Below are 16,580 nucleotides of genomic sequence, written 5' to 3'. Positions count from 1 at the left end.
ATGAAACACTTTGACCAAAGAACCACAATTAAATGTTATTTAGCCCACAAGGAAGTGTTTTAAATGTGGGGGAAAAAAATCATATTATGACCCTTTTAACAGTGTTCAATACAATACTGGAAGTTAAATGCTAACCTTTATTAGAGATTAACATAAATAATTTTAGCAAATAAAGACAGACTTGTTTCCTTCCAAACACTTGTAAATCTTATCCTTATGCAAACAAATGTTAGTGTCCTTGGCTTAGTTCAAATCAACAAGTAAAGTTAGCTTGTATCATGTCATGGCCACAGACATACTGGCAAACAGTCAAAGAAAAACCTGCCCACTGGCATGTCTCTGTAAAAGAGAAAATCTAATCATCAGCTTTGTCTTTGAAATACAAGTTGACTGGCGACATTTTGGGTTAAGTTACTGGCATAGCGGGACAGTTATCCTAGATCTTTCTCGCGTTCCCCAAGGACAATCTGAACAAATAAACACAAGCATACATTGTTAGACTTTTTTCAGTCTTGAATGACCAACAGAATAGAAGACATATTTACTTTCCTATCCTCTGGGATCTTACATTAAAAAAAAATCCTCACTTGTAAGCGAGCGTGTGATATAGCCTGATTCCAATTCAGCAAAACATAACTTCTTCTTAAGCATCACAAGACAGCATCAGCAGCCAGCCTTACAGTGAGGGGGAAGGGATGCATGCAAATTGAAAAAAGAGGGATGACAAAGCAGCAGCGAGCGGAGAAAATGAAGGCACAGGCAGAAGTGGCGGGATGACGACAGACTGAGAATGGCAGGAAGGATGAAGACCGAGACAAAACAAACAAATTCAAGAGGAACCAGACAAAATGCCATGACTCACATGAGGGTTTTTGCACAGAGGACCACGATGCTTTTCCATCCCTCCCACACCTCTGTGGATTTCCCCCAACCACCTCCTATCCTCTAGTCGTCAATATAACGCGATCTCTAGTAAGACACGCTGCATCGGGAAACTGAAATGTGCAAGGAGGCAAAAGAGCACAGAAGGGAGAGGAGAGGAAGAGAGAGGGTGACATGCAGCCATATCGCCGGGGGAGGGGAGAGATCAGGTTGGGCTGATTGGAATTCAAGTCTGTGATTGGCTGAGAAAGATGTGACATCCCCTTACACACAATGTCTATACAGAGGTTGACAGACCTGTCAATTTGTCATATTTCAGTTACATTTGCATGTACCATACAGTTGAAATGATCATTACAGGTTCTTTAAATTTCACTGTTCTGATTTTATTTTTCATGTTCATTGATTGACCTGTCAACATGTACAGTACTTCAATATGTATTGCTGTAAAAGAGGAAGAATAAAAATAAGCTATAGCAGTGACATTGTGGACAGTTAGGAGATTATGACTGTGATGGGTGTGTATCAGGGACATGCAGTCAGGGAAGGCAAACAATAAAAACAAAATAATATAATATTTTCCTTTCAACTGTGTTATGAATGTATTTTCTGTATGATTTTAATCTTTTTTTTTTTTTTTTACATTTTCTAGGTAAAAATCACAAAATCTGCACATTTCCTGATCAAATACAGTGCAGAACACAGCTGATCCTGATAGACTGTGCCTGTGGGAATCTCATAATTCCATTTAAAATCGATTCTCGATTCAACACAATTCTCATACAATATTATTTGGTGTATACACTATAATAAAACCTTTAAAAAACAGCTTACAGGTTACAAAAGCTTCTCTCGGCTGCTTGTTCCCATTGGGTTGAGTTTTTTCTTGCCCTGATGTGGGATCTGATGCGTCATCTATGTTGCTGCTTCTTGATCTTAGCGCTGCTTTCGATACCGTCGATCATAACATTTTATTAGAGCGTATCAAAACACGTATTGGTATGTCAGACTTAGCCTTGTCGTGGTTTAACTCTTATCTTACTGACAGGATGCAGTGCGTCTCCCATAACAATGTGACCTCGGACTATGTTAAGGTAACGTGCGGAGTCCCCCAAGGTTCGGTTCTTGGCCCTGCACTCTTTAGTATTTACATGTTGCCGCTAGGCGACATCATACGCAAATACGGTGTTAGCTTTCATTACTATGCTGATGACACCCAACTCTACATGCCCCTAAAGCTGACCAACACGCCGGATTGTAGTCAGCTGGAGGCGTGTCTTAATGAAATTAAACAATGGATGTCCGCTAACTTCTTGCAACTCAACACTAAGAAAACGGAAATGCTGATTATCGGTCCTGCTAAACACCGACATTTATTTGATAATACCACCTTAACATTTGACAACCAAACAATTACACAAAGCGACTCAGTAAAGAATCTGGGTATTATCTTCGACCCAACTCTCTCCTTTGAGTCACACATTAAGAGTGTTACTAAAACGGCCTTCTTTCATCTCCGTAATATCGCTAAAATTCGTTCCATTTTGTCCACCAGCGACGCTGAGATCATTATTCATGCGTTCGTTACGTCTCGTCTCGATTACTGTAACGTATTATTTTCGGGTCTCCCTATGTCTAGCATTAAAAGATTACAGTTGGTACAAAATGCGGCTGCTAGACTTTTGACAAGAACAAGAAAGTTTGATCATATTACGCCTATACTGGCTCACCTGCACTGGCTTCCTGTGCACTTAAGATGCGACTTTAAGGTTTTACTACTTACGTATAAAATACTACACGGTCTAGCTCCAGCCTATCTTGCCGATTGTATTGTACCATATGTCCCGGCAAGAAATCTGCGTTCAAAGAACTCCGGCTTATTAGTGATTCCCAGAGCCCAAAAAAAGTCTGCGGGCTGTAGAGCGTTTTCTATTCGGGCTCCAGCACTATGGAATGCCCTCCCGGTAACAGTTAGAGATGCTACCTCAGTAGAAACATTTAAGTCCCATCTCAAAACTCATTTGTATACTCTAGCCTTTGAATAGCCCCCCTTTTTTTAGACCAGTTGATCTGCCGTTTCTTTTCTTTTCTCCTCTGCTCCCCCCTATCCCTTGTGGAAAGGGAGACACACAGATCCGGTGGCCATGGATGGGGTGCTGGCTGTCCGGGGTCGGGACCCGGGGTGGACCGCTCGCCTGTATATCGGTTGGGAACATCTCTGCGCTGCTGACCCGTCTCCGCTCGGGATGGTTTCCTGCTGACCCCACTGTGGACTGGACTCTTACTGTTATGCTGGATCCACTATGGACTGGACTCTCACAATATTATGTTAGACCCACTCGACATCCATTGCATTCGGTCTCCCTAGAGGGGGGGGGGGGTTACCCACATATGCGGTCCTCTCCAAGGTTTCTCATAGTCATTCACATCGACGTCCCACTGGGGTGAATTTTTCCTTGCCCTTATGTGGGCTATACCGAGGATGTCGTTGTGGCTTGTGCAGCCCTTTGAGACACTTGTGATTTAGGGCTATATAAATAAACATTGATTGATTGATTGATTGATCTGAGCCGAGGATGTTGTTGTGGCTTGTGCAGCCCTTTGAGACATTTGTGATTAAGGGCTATATAAGTAAACTTTGATTGATTGCTGACGTATGACTTACAAACAATAAAATACTTTAACAAAATGTAATTTAAAAATTGTATTTACAAAGATCACAGAATTTTAAAGAAAATAAAGTAATCCTAACTCCAACCAATCCCATTTTAACAATACCTAGGATATACATTTACAAAGATTTTGAGAAGACATCCAAATCCCAATTAAATACAATATTTAACAAAATCCAACAGTATCATTAATAATCTTTAATACGATTATTATCGATAATATTTGTTTAATATTTTTCATTAAAAAAAATATATTTTTAAATACATTTTTAAAATTTTTTTTTTTAATCAATTCTCGAAAACTATGAATCAATTCAGAATCAGAATATATAAAAATTGCGATTTGGATGTTAATCGATTTGCTGGAGCACCCCTAGTGCCTAGTCTTGAGTATAGAGGGGTTCAAATGGTACTACATTTCCCACAATGCATTGATGTTGGCCATAATGGAAGTCTTCAATCATATCACGCCCATTGTTGCAGATCATTCAAGTAGTGATACTAATAATGCCGACGACGAGTGCAATTGTCAACTACCAAAATCACTAGCTTTTATCGCATTCTAGTCATATTTCTGGACAAACGGAAGCGTCTGAAAAGAACAGTTAACGGTAAGGGGGGGGAAGGATAGCTGCAATCAACCGAGATGTGACGTGCTATGACAACTTTGTGTTTGTTCGGATCATTTCATTTCAGGTAATTAAGAACATTTTGTAAGTAAAAATGTATCAAAAATAAATGACAGCCCCAGTTTGCATTAACTTGTTGTGCTTGGTCGAATAACTTTTACAGTAGTTGTATTGATAAAAATAGTACTAACTTCTATCCTCAGGACTGTAGCTTCCAAATATAAAAAAACTGAAGCGACATGAGAACAACATTCTTCCAATCCTGCCTTACATTCACAGTTATCCGTGATTATCCGGGGTGTCAAACTTGCGTCGGATCATTTGAGAGTGCATCACTCAATCCTAGCTTGACGACACGATTGTCCACTCGGTTTATACAGATAAACACAAATGTCACGAACCTATCCAAACAAAGCTGTCAAAGGTTTCTAGACTCTTATTGTTTTGAAAGTCCTTCAACGTGTAAAATGGGCTGGGCTGAAAAATTAGGTAGTTTACAAAGTCTGGGTATGAGACATCAGGGAAGATGGTTATTATGGCTGTTCTCTCCTTTAATTGATGAAGGGACTTCTTAACTAATAACTCACAGTATTTCTCCATTGCATCACAGCCAGTGCAATGTTATTTTCCACTGAATAGTTCGGAAATATTACGTGTAGCGCTATCGTGAACGATGCCGCTAGACTTTTAATATGGCTTCTGGCAACGCATTGTGGGATACTTTAGCCCAAAATCCGAAGCCCTCTATACAGGAAAAATAAGGAGTAAATACTAGAAACGAGATTAAAAAAAAAGGAAAAAAGGTGGTTAGACTTTTACAACAAAGTACATTTTTCTGGAGAACAAAAGGCACATGTACTTCAGTTACACACAAAAGGTAATACCACAAATGTTCTTTGATTTTATCAAAGTTAATGAGACAAAAGTATTTTATAACGGTATTATATCGACTGTACCAATACCATGTACAGGAACCGTACATTGTCAATACGACAATGATTACATCAATATTTTTATCTTTTGCTATTTTTATTGTTTATAAACTCAGGGAATATGTCTCTGGACAAAGGAGGAATTTAAATATGACCAATGTGTGACCCTGTAACTACTTTAAAATGTGTAGTATCACCCAAAACTTATGTGAAACATACAAACAACAGAAGAATAAATTTATGTTACACTTTAACAGAAGTGTAGATAGAACATGTTAAAACAGAAAGTAGCCAGATATTAACAGTAAATGAACAAATAGATTAATAATCCATCCATTTTCTACCACTTGTACCTCATAAATTTGAAAAAATAATATAATCAGAAATGACACAATATGTTACTGCGTATGCCAGCCGCCAAATTAGGAGCCTTTGTAACCCGTTTGCTTACTTATTACTAAAAGAGAAGTTGTCTAGTATGTTCACTATGTTGTTTAATGCCAAAATTGTTATGTTTAATGTATCAAATAATGTTCTTTTAAAAGAGAGACAATATTTATTTTGAAAAGTATCGGAATACATTTTGGTACCGGTAACAAAATATTAGTATCGGGACAACTAATTTAAAGTAAAAAAATGTATGAAAATAAAAATTCCAAGGGCATTACTGCTTCGTATGGCGTAAAGAAAACCCCACGTCACTGGCATGAACATGCCTTGACAAGGAATGAATAGAATGTTACAATAAACACAGGAACAAGTGACCAGTCTTTAAAGATTTTAGATTGCATTGTACAATAAACAATGAATCTGAAAGAGAACCTTGCGTGTCAGCATTCCATTCCTCACTAAAGTGTGAAGTTCTTGAACATTTATCACATTTCTACAATCGCTTTATGAACTGCTTGGGACAAAACTATAGAAAATATACTTGGGTATATTTTAGAGTAGCCAGTACACAGCTTGTACAGCAGTATGCAGTACCGGTACATATACTATCAAGTAATGGCAATTCAAAACTTGTGCTTCAAAAGGTGCGTCAAACTCTTCACCTACAATGCAATAGAACCAACCACTGATTTAAAGCTTGCTTCGTTGTGACTAAAATCAACAGACAATGAAGTTTCAACTGCTTAATTTCCCGATTGAATCACATGGTTTACATACCAATCAACTTATTCAGTGACAGAACTCCCCCTAACGAGTTGACGCTAAGGTGAGTGCATTAATAATACTGTGCTGCATTTCCGTTTTTTTTTTTTGCGTTTTTGGATCATCATGGAACAGAACACTTTATCGGATTTGTCTGTGAGCAAGATACTAAGAAGAAAAAAAAAAATACCCCCATTTAAAAACTCAAGAAGTAATGGTCTTCAAAAATCTTTAAGGAATGATAATGTTCCAGAAATGTTCATAAGAAACCACCCTTCCCCAACAGTTATATACAAGCACAACCAACCTATGCTTTTGCCAACTCCTTTCTCATAATCATCGAGAAAAAAAACATAATTTAAAAGGCAGTTAAGTTATCCTTTATTTTTTATTTTTTTCAAAACTACATAACAAATTAATCTGCCTAATTTGACTGCAAGTTCTGTAACTTGACACTTTTCCAGGACTTTAAATGGAACTTTAAAGAATTTACTCATTTTGAAAACAATTTGCTCAAGCTGTTTTGTGTTTCACTTGCCCATCACTATTACTAACCACTAAAATGACTCAGCACAAAGCCAACAGCTGTCTGAACAGGTCAGTACCAAGATACTGTATCTGTGTCAAGCATGGTGGTGGTAGCATCCTGATCTGGGGAATGCATTCATACTGGGGAGCTGCGGTTCTTTGAGGGAGACATGAATTCCAAGATTTACTTTGACATTGGTCAAGCAGAGCATCATCCCCTCCCTCAGGAAACTTTCCAACATGATAAAGAGCACACACCTTCAAGATGACAAGTGCCTTTATACATAAGAGAGCTGGAATTGAAAGTGCTGGAATGGCCAAGTATGTATTTAGACCCGAACCCAATTGAGCACCTGTGAGGTCTTCTCAAGTGGAAGGAAGGTGGAGGAGCACAAGGTATCTATAGGGCTCGAAAGACCACGTGATTTTGCATTGCATTGTCATACTTGTTGGATAAAAGCTATTATATATAGTATATATAAGAAATATACATTTCTACAGTCTCTTAAGAACAACAATTTACTGAAATGTGAGTGGTGTACTTATTTTTCCGTACATACTGTGGACATTATACATGTGGGAAAAAAACTATTCTGACTTCAAATCAGAAAGCTGGCAGTCGAACTGAACTTGGACTGAGTAAACAGCTCTGTCTCATTGTTGACACAGTTGGGACATCCTGTTATAGAGACGACACAAGTGATCGACCACAGGTGCCTAAGTTCAATGCAATCTGTTTCTCATGACGCAAACAACAAAGTGAGCCATGAACTGTGCTGCCTGTCAACTCGCTTTTCTGCAAGAATATTCATAACTTAAAACAAAAACTAGATTTGACGGACATAGTGCACTATATTGCTTTTCTACATGGAATAATAAGGTCAAACACCTCTGTTTTACAGAGGAACACATTTAAAAAACAATTTTACCCTAATTGCCTTAATCCATTCCAGTGTCTGACAGCCATATTGTACTGACAATTTGGTCACACAGATTTTGATGATCATGTCAATTCCTCTTTTCTTTATATTTATTTATTAATTTGATGGGGAAAATACAAGCATTAAGAAGCAGAGACACTTTTTTCCACACCCGCCAAAAAATTTGTCCCCCTCTCCCGAGGGAGGACTGGCCATCGGGAGTATTGGGCCGCCGTTGCCCACCAATCTACTCCCGGGCCGCGCATGAGTTTGATCAGCCCGGTCAGTGGCTTGTGGAGATAGAATGGATTAGAGAATCCGAGTAAAAAAATTCAGAAGTAGATCAGAAAAATTAGGAGGGATAAAAAAAATAAAGGCCGTGCACCACGATCAGTTACATTAAGAGGAAACCTTGGAAATTTGCAAGGTTGCAAATGCAATATCCTGAGCTGTCTGTTCTGCAATAAAATTCTGATTTGTCAATTTTTCAGATCATTATATTATCGTTTTTAATACTTTAGCCAACCAGTCAAAGTTCTGATTGCATGCCAGTGTTTCCCATATATTAATTTACGTAATGTGGGCCGCCACAAGTAAGAAAAAAATTAAATAAATAGACTCTTTTAAAAAAATTCCATCTCCTGAACCATGTTCCACAAAACATCTACTACAATTTTTGTTTTAAAATTAAGAGTTTGAGGTCTGAGCAACAGGCTTCCGTAGTTAGTCGGCACCCACATGGAAGGATAATGCTACACTTCTCACACTGCGCAAACAAATGGCTGGACTGGAAGGAAAAGTGATCGGACAAGCAAGTGAATGTTTTAAAGAAGGAAAATGATGAGAAGGCTCACAATAGATCTCAACGGATGTGTCAGATTCAGCAAGTACATGCTTCCATCTGTTGAAAAGCTCTATGGAGATGATGATTTCATTTTCCAACATGATCTGGCACCTGCCCACAGTGCCAAAACCACCAATAACTGGTGTACTGACCATGGCATTACTGTCCTCGATTGGCCTGCCAACTCCCCTGACCTGAACCCCATAGAGAATTTGTGGGGTATTGTGAAGAAGAAGCTGCATGACACCAGACCCAATAATGCAAATGAGCTAAAGACCGCTATTGAAGCATCCTGGGCATCCATAACACCTCAGCAATGCCACAGGCTGATTGCCTCCATGCCACGCCGCATTGATGCAGTAATCTGTGCGAAAGGATTCCTAATCTAGTACTGAGTGCATTAGTTGACATTTTCAAATGTTTGATTTAGTTTTGCTGTTATACATCTTTTTTTTTTACTTGGTCTGAGGAAATATTCTAATTTTTTGAGATGTATGCCATAATCAGCAATATTAAAATAATAAAAGGCTTGCAATATTTCAGTTGATGTGTAATGAATCCAGAATGTATGACATTTATGACTTTATCACAATATTCTAATTTTCTGAGACAGTCCTGTATATGCACATACTGTATGTGCATATATGATTTTTGTGCACGTCCTGCCATGCACGTTTGCGAGACGAGCGGATGTAGCGTGCGGCAGTACTAAAGGGGGTGGCTGCGATGTCGAGAGCAGCGGGGATGTGAGGCAGAAGAGAGGCGAGGCGTGCGAGCATGTTACGGGTTCAAAATGCTTGCCTGTTTGTCACTCTCAGGATTGGGTGTCACTAATGTCATATTAATATACATATTTGTTTCTAATATTTTAACGACCTACCAGTTGGGTCCCAAAGATCGAATGGTGGGCGGGTTGGCGACCCCTGGAGTACGGTATGCGCGTTTTGTGTTATAATTCAATTTTAATCAAATATTTATTAATAAAATTAAAACATCCTTACATGTATTGGTGCAATTAATCTTTGGACAATTTTGACCAGTATTTTAAGTCAAAGCATATGAATTTTGTAAATTTATCAATAAGTGCATTAAGTACTTTTTTTTTTTTTAAACTTTATTTTGTTAGCGCGGTCGGACAGGATGTTGCGCGCAGCGTTTTTATTGTGAAGGGGGGTTAAGTGTGCTGCTGTTCTAAGCTTGACGTGTGGAAACGACTTTGGGCAGTTTAAAGAAAAAAAGAGAGCCGGCCTTTCAAGCTGCCCTGTTTGTACATTGATCTTACATCAACAATGTCGTCCGCAACAACACAAGCAGATAAGAGGCGTAGTGGATGGTTAGCTTGTTTATTTTTGCTTTAGCTTTGTTTAGTCGCTGATTTAAAGTTAAAGTACCAATGATTGTCACACACACACACACTAGGTGTGGGGAAATTAACCTCTGCATTTGACCCATCCCCTTGTTCGCCCCCTGGGAGGTGAGGGGAGCAGCAGCGGTGGCCACGCCCGGGAATAATATTGGTGATTTAACCCCCAATTCCAACCCTTAATGCTGAGTGACAAGCAGTGAGGCAACGGGTCCCTTTTTTTTATAGTCTTTGGTATGACTCGGCCGGGGTTTGAACTCACGACCTACCGATCTCAGGGCGGACACTCTAACCAAAAGGCCACTGAGCAGGTGGCTGTATCGACATTGTTTAGTTCAAGGCAAGACGGTTGAGTGTTTCAGCGATGAATGAGCAATAGCGGACACATTTCCCCCCAAATAAATGTTCATTCTCCTCACAATGACGGCGTGTATGGTAAATGGGTTGTACTTGTATAGCGCTTTTCTACCTTTTTAAGGAACTCAAAGCGCTTTGACATTATTTCCACATTCACCCATTCACACACACACACACATTCGCTAACCAGGCCCATCAGGAGCAAGGGTGAAGTGTCTTGCTCAAGGACACAACGGACGTGACTAAGTTGGTAGAAGGTGGGGATCGAACAAGGAAACCTCAGGTTGCTGGCACGGCCACTCTCCCAACTTCGCCACGCCGTCCCCATGTATGTCATTTTTGTGTCTATTTCCGTGATTTAACAACAAATTCTGTTTTAATGGCCGTTTTAATTGGTTTCCTCAAGTAATGCCTTACTTGTTTTGTTTGTTTTTAATGGACCCCCAGGCCTACTACGCTACTGTATTTTAATGTTGGTTAATATGGTGGTACTTGGACAGCTAGGGTTTTTATGAGGTGGTACTTTGGTGAAAAAAAGTTTCTGAACCACTGGTATAGAACAATTAACAAATAATGTGACTTGAGGCGTGGCTGCAGGGCACTTTAAATGTGTGTTTATGCTGAAGCTGAATGAAATAATACTCCTGATCAGTTGATATCACACACATTGATCTACTTTCCTCACATTGACAAATCTAACATTTCATACTGGGTTTCTTGATGGAGGTCACTGACAACATGGCCAGTGGCGTGACGTGGCCAGTGATTGGATGCTAAAACCCAAAATGCTCGCTTATGGACGAAGTATTTTAGACTTTGCAGTTGCAGCACAACTAAGGCGTTTTTTTCTATTAACCTTAGACACTACGTCATTGAAAAAAATTACGCCTTTAGGTTTTTCAAATGACTTGCCTATAACTTAACTGTGCTAGATATCGATAGCACCATGGCATGTTAAAATCGCATGAAATAAAAGCTGTGAGAATAAATTCAGACGCCATCCCCACAAACGTGGTGTTAGTTGAGCTGATTGGCCGCCACTAAGATGTAGATTATATTTCTAAGTCACGCTAACAGTTAGCTTACGGTAACCACACTGCACTCGATGATGGCGAACATTACCTTTGAATATTAGAGGAGGTCACTCCACTGTGGGACAGTCAACGTCGTCTTTCTCGTCCACTTTTACGTCTTACTTCACAAGTTTAATACCGCTGCGTTCCATGTATTTATGGAGTTTGGGAATTCCGAGTTCTCAGCTTGAACGCGAACGCCTCATGGACATCCGACTGCATTTTACTCAACTGGCTGCCTGTGGGCCACATCCGGCCCGCTACATTACCTTTGAATATTTGAAGAGGTCACTCCACTGTGGGACAGTCAACGTCGTCTTTCTCGTCCACTTTTACGTCTTACTTCACAAGTTTAATACCGCTGCGTTCCATGTATTTACGGCTTTTGGGAATTCCGAGTTCTCAGCTTGAACGCGAACGCCTCTTGACATCCGACTGCAATTTACTCAACTGGCTGCCCGCGAGCCACATCCGGCCCGCCAAAGCTTTTCATTTGGCCCGCCGAACATCCCCCAAATAGGCTTGATGAAACCTGTACGAAAGCCTATTGTGTGTCTTTAACCAGTTTTGTAATGTTTCTGTGTCTTTAAGTTGATAGGTCAATCTGTGACGTCATTTCCCCTTTAAAGCACGTCTTTGTCAGAATAGCCGGTTTCAATCAATGGTGGCAGCCAGCCTTGTGTGCGTTGACGACTAAATACCACACACACACACACACACATTCACATCTACCTTTCAGCAATAAAGATGATTAAAGGATTCTCTGGCCGGAATCTGTCCATCGTGTCCCAACTCTAAAAGAACTACTATCCCTTCCTTACAAAACCATTAAAACTAGGGTTGATCGTGTATGCAGTACTCCCGCCATCCCTTAGGGGGCAACAACGAGGCGTATCTGTCGCAGTGAAGCAGCAGTGGAGTGTGTAGAAGAAGACTACTGGAAAAAAAACAATCCAAATAAATTGCAAAAATCGGACTTTTAACAACGACTGGACAACAAAGAATGACTTTTATACTTTTAGTGCCCGAGTCATTGTTTTCTGTGGGACCTTTTAAGTGACGGACACATTGATCCAGACAAGCAGCAACAATATTATAAATCCCAGCGTGTAAGCTTCATCACAAAACTTGGACAAACATTTGTAGGGAGATATAATTTGTGCATTAAGATATTTATTTTGTTTTGTATTGGGATTGCTGACTGTTTTTTGTATTCGTGGTCCTGTTGTTTTTTGTCTACTAGTAAGTTTAATACATGTAGTGCTACATTTGACCAGTAGAGGGCGACAACGCTAATTCTGATAAGTCACATAAAATGTTTAGTGCGTGAATGTTGTGTAATTTCTATATGTGTAAACATTTGTAGTTTTTATGTGTGAATATATCAACACTAAACATTCTATTCTATTTATGCAAAATACACAATGGACATTATTTATGTAAAATACACAATGGACGTTATACTTTTGTTATGTTTATTGTATGTTTATATTTACAGTCGAACAAACCTGAATGACAGAAGAAGTGTAAATAAAAAAAAACTAAGGAAGGAAAATAATCAAAAAGAAGGAACATCAATCCTCAACATTTTTTATTTTATTGACAGTGAAGTGTGAAAGCCGATGTGTTTACTTATCTCCCTCTTCAAGTCCAGCCAAGTAACAACCAGTCTCTCTCATTTACAATAAACATTTATGCAACGTTATGTACTGTTCATATATTAGTAAGGGGCAACGTTACAAAAATAGCAGGTGGTTTAAAGGCTTCTTTACCCACCGTATATAAAAAAAATTATAACTCTCAAGTCCCAATTTGACAACTGCTGCTAAGGTCGTCAGGCCAGACTTTGAATCAATTCAGTTCACAAGATTTACAAATACAAATATATTTACTGCCATCTAGTGGTAGTTTTGGCAAATAGCAGTGATTCCAAATTAAAATGGAAAATAAATGGCATACCTGAGTATTTAATCAATTACTAATTTTATTCGACTCAACCGACATTTTTGAGGAAAAATGTCGCTCAGATTGCACGAAACTATGTGTTAGACGTAATGAAATTGGGTAAATCATGGTTTGCAACATCAGCCAGTGTAGTTGTTGCCTATACAGTTATTGCATAGTTGTTGTTTTTTATCATGGTGACGGTTTTACCATAGAACGGATTATTTGTATATTGGTAAAGTTTCATGGTGGCAATTAGAGAGAAATCTCCAAATGCTCCAAACACATGACCCGTAACCAACAACACACGCCACAAAACAAATGCATCATGGGGAAAATGCATGATCAAAAACAAATGCAAAATAAAAACGCTGCAAATGCCAAAGACACACGCAAACCCCAAAACACATGCATGACAGATATGTTGCAAGTTTCGGTAATGAAACATTTAGCCAGGCTACCCAGCATGAGGAATATTTTTCTTTAAATAATTAAGATCGACTATTTTACAGTACAACATTAGCAAACAGTTTTTACGGCAAACTGCTTAAAAAAAGTTTCATTAAGGGACAAAACAGATTTTTTTTTTCAGACATTGCCCATAATATAGTGGATTTAATTTAAGTTAAAGTTTATAGTACCACTGATAGTCACGACAAAACAGATGTTATGTCAGACATTGCCCATAATATAGTAGATTTAATTTAAGTTAAAGTTTATAGTGCCACTGATAGTCACAACAAAACAGATGTTATGTCAGACATTGCCCATAATATAGTAGATTTAATTTAAGTTAAAGTTTATAGTACCACTGATAGTCACGACAAAACAGATGTTATATCAGACATTTCCCATAATATAATGGATTTAATTTAAGTTAAAGTACCACTGATAGCAGAGGTGGGTAGAGTAGCCAGAAATTGTACTCAAGTAAGAGTACTGTTACTTTAGAGATTTATTACTCAAGTAAAAGTAAGGAGTAGTCACCCAAATATTTACTTGAGTAAAAGTAAAAAGTATGTTGTGAAAAAACTACTCAAGTACTGAGTAACTGATGAGTAACATACACACTCATATATATATATATATATATATATATATATATATATATATATATATATATATATATATATATATATATACATACATATACATTGATATATACAGTATATAATTTATATGTATTTATTTTGCTGTTTTTGTTTACATGTTAAAGGTGTTTTAATGAATATACATGCATGTTTAACATATAGATTCCTTTCTTTCATGAAGACTAGAATATAAGTTGGTGTATTACCTGATTCTGATGACTTGCGTTGATTGTAATCAGACAGTAGTGATGATAACGTCCACGTTTTCAAATGGAGGAGAAGAAAAGTTCCTCCTTTCTGTCTAATACCACATGAAAGTGGTGGGTTTTTGGCATCTTATTTGTCCAGCTTCCATATTCGTTTTTATACACTTTACAAGAAATATATTGGCGTCAAACTCCTTAGCTTGCTAGCTTGTTTGCGCTGGCTTTCGGAGACTCTTGTTTTGAAAGCGCAGGCGCGATGGAGCTGCACTTTTATTGTGAAGACAGGAACTGTGCAGTCAGTCTTTAGGCTTTTGACGGGATGTACGGTTGAAATAAAAAAGTATCTTTTTTCCTTCACACTTTTGATTGATTGATTGGAACTTTTATTATTAGATTGCACAGTACAGTACACAATTCGTACACTTGACCACTAAATGGTAACACCCCAATAAGTTTTTCAACTTGTTTAAGTCAGGTCATGTGACCACCTGGCTCTGTTTGATTGGTCCAACGTCACCAGTGACTGCATCTGATTGGTGGAACGAAGTGAAACGTCACCAGTAAGGCAGGCACTTTGAAGGTCTGTCTGACAGACCAAAACAAACAAAGCGTGCATTAACAGATCGATAAAAATTAGTAGCGAGTAGCGAGCTGAATGTAGATAAAAGTAGCGGAGCAAAAGTAGCGTTCCTTCTCTATAAATATACTTAAGTAAAAGTAAAAGTATGTTGCATTAAAACTACTCTTAGAAGTACAATTTATCCAAAAAGTTCCTCAAGTAGATGTAACGGAGTAAATGTAGCGCGTTACTACCCACCTCTGACTGATAGTAACACACACTAGGTGTGGTGAAATTACCCTCTGCATTTGACCCATCCCCTTGTTCCACCCCTTGGGAGGTGAGGGGAGCAGTGAGCAGCAGCGGTGGCCGTGCTCGGGAATCATTTTGGTGATTCAACCCCCAATTCCAACCCAGTGCCTGCTTTTATGTCTGCTATAACATATGTTGCAACATTTCTGTCATGCATGTGTTTTTTGGAGTTTGTGTGTGTGTTTTGGCATTTTTTTGCAGCCTTTTTCTTTTGTATTTGTTTGTGATCCTGCACCGTTAATGTTATTGCAACATTTTTTAGGAAGTGTTTATGTTTCGCTATGAGTTTCCACTGTGCACACAGCCAACTCAAATCATGCTTTTAAAACAAAATATTATTGATATTTGATATTTTGTAATAGTGGATACTTTACCATGCTGGCCTGGGCGTCTATTTCTGATTGGTTCCTCGTACGCACATTGAAGGCCTCAGGGCAGACCTCAGACGAGCTGTAGGGACTACATGTCTCACAGCTGGCCTGGGAATGCCTGCAGGACCCCCCGAAGGAGCTGGAAGTGGGGTATCTGCAGACAGGGCACATCTGAGGATCCCTTGACATGCATAAGTGGAGGAAAATGAAAAAAATTGTTGGACTATCTTACTTAAAACAAAATGAAAGTAGTGTTTTAAACATTTAAAAGTTGATCTCCAAAGGACTAAACTGTCTACTAATATTAAACATATACAATACAACCATTTTATACTCGGGCACAGCAGCTGCAGCCTCATACCCGCCATTGTTGCTATTTTGTGTGCTGCAATGCAGGGTTGTTTCCCATCACCAGCAGGGCTGGGCCAGTGTTGCGTAAGATCCCAGGATATCCTGGTGGATCAGGATCCCTTGAAAGAGAAGTGTGTGGGTGGGAGTGGGGAAGAGAACTTATGGAGTGAAGCAAATGCGGACAGAAAAAAAAGAGGTGACGTGTTTGTAGGGCAATGGGAGCTTTTACAGTTTCTTGCATGGTGCATCAAATAACTTTTACATTTCAACACTTTTGAATATTGTTTGTGCAGGATTAGTATATGGAAATACTGTAATAATACATTTTGAAATGTGATGCATGATTCAGCTCGCACACTTTAAATATTGATTATTCATCAAAGCTTTGGGGCAT

At 38.8% G+C, this 16,580-nt stretch overlaps 1 protein-coding gene across 2 annotated transcripts in view; it reads right to left on the bottom strand.

Moving 5' to 3' along the window:
• Nucleotides 1–11,989, bottom strand: part of gne (glucosamine (UDP-N-acetyl)-2-epimerase/N-acetylmannosamine kinase) — a 41,547-nt gene extending 29,558 nt beyond the window's left edge. The window contains exon 1 of one of the 2 annotated variants that reach the window (XM_061922800.2): nt 11,402–11,989. Coding sequence is in view for 1 of the 2 variants with exons in the window: in XM_061922799.2 (XP_061778783.1) it covers nt 863–901 (39 nt within the window). In the remaining variant the exon portion in view is untranslated. Of the gene's footprint in view, nt 1–862; nt 1,033–11,401 lie in introns of those variants that run through there. The other variant, XM_061922799.2, reaches the window with a different exon arrangement.
• Between the last annotated feature and the right edge of the window lie 4,591 nt (nt 11,990–16,580).

The sequence above is a fragment of the Nerophis lumbriciformis genome, linkage group LG27 (genome assembly GCF_033978685.3).
Source record: "Nerophis lumbriciformis linkage group LG27, RoL_Nlum_v2.1, whole genome shotgun sequence".
NCBI classification, from domain to species: domain Eukaryota; kingdom Metazoa; phylum Chordata; class Actinopteri; order Syngnathiformes; family Syngnathidae; genus Nerophis; species Nerophis lumbriciformis.
Note: the sequence above shows the minus strand (reverse complement) of the source record. Positions and strands in the feature narration are given on the sequence as shown.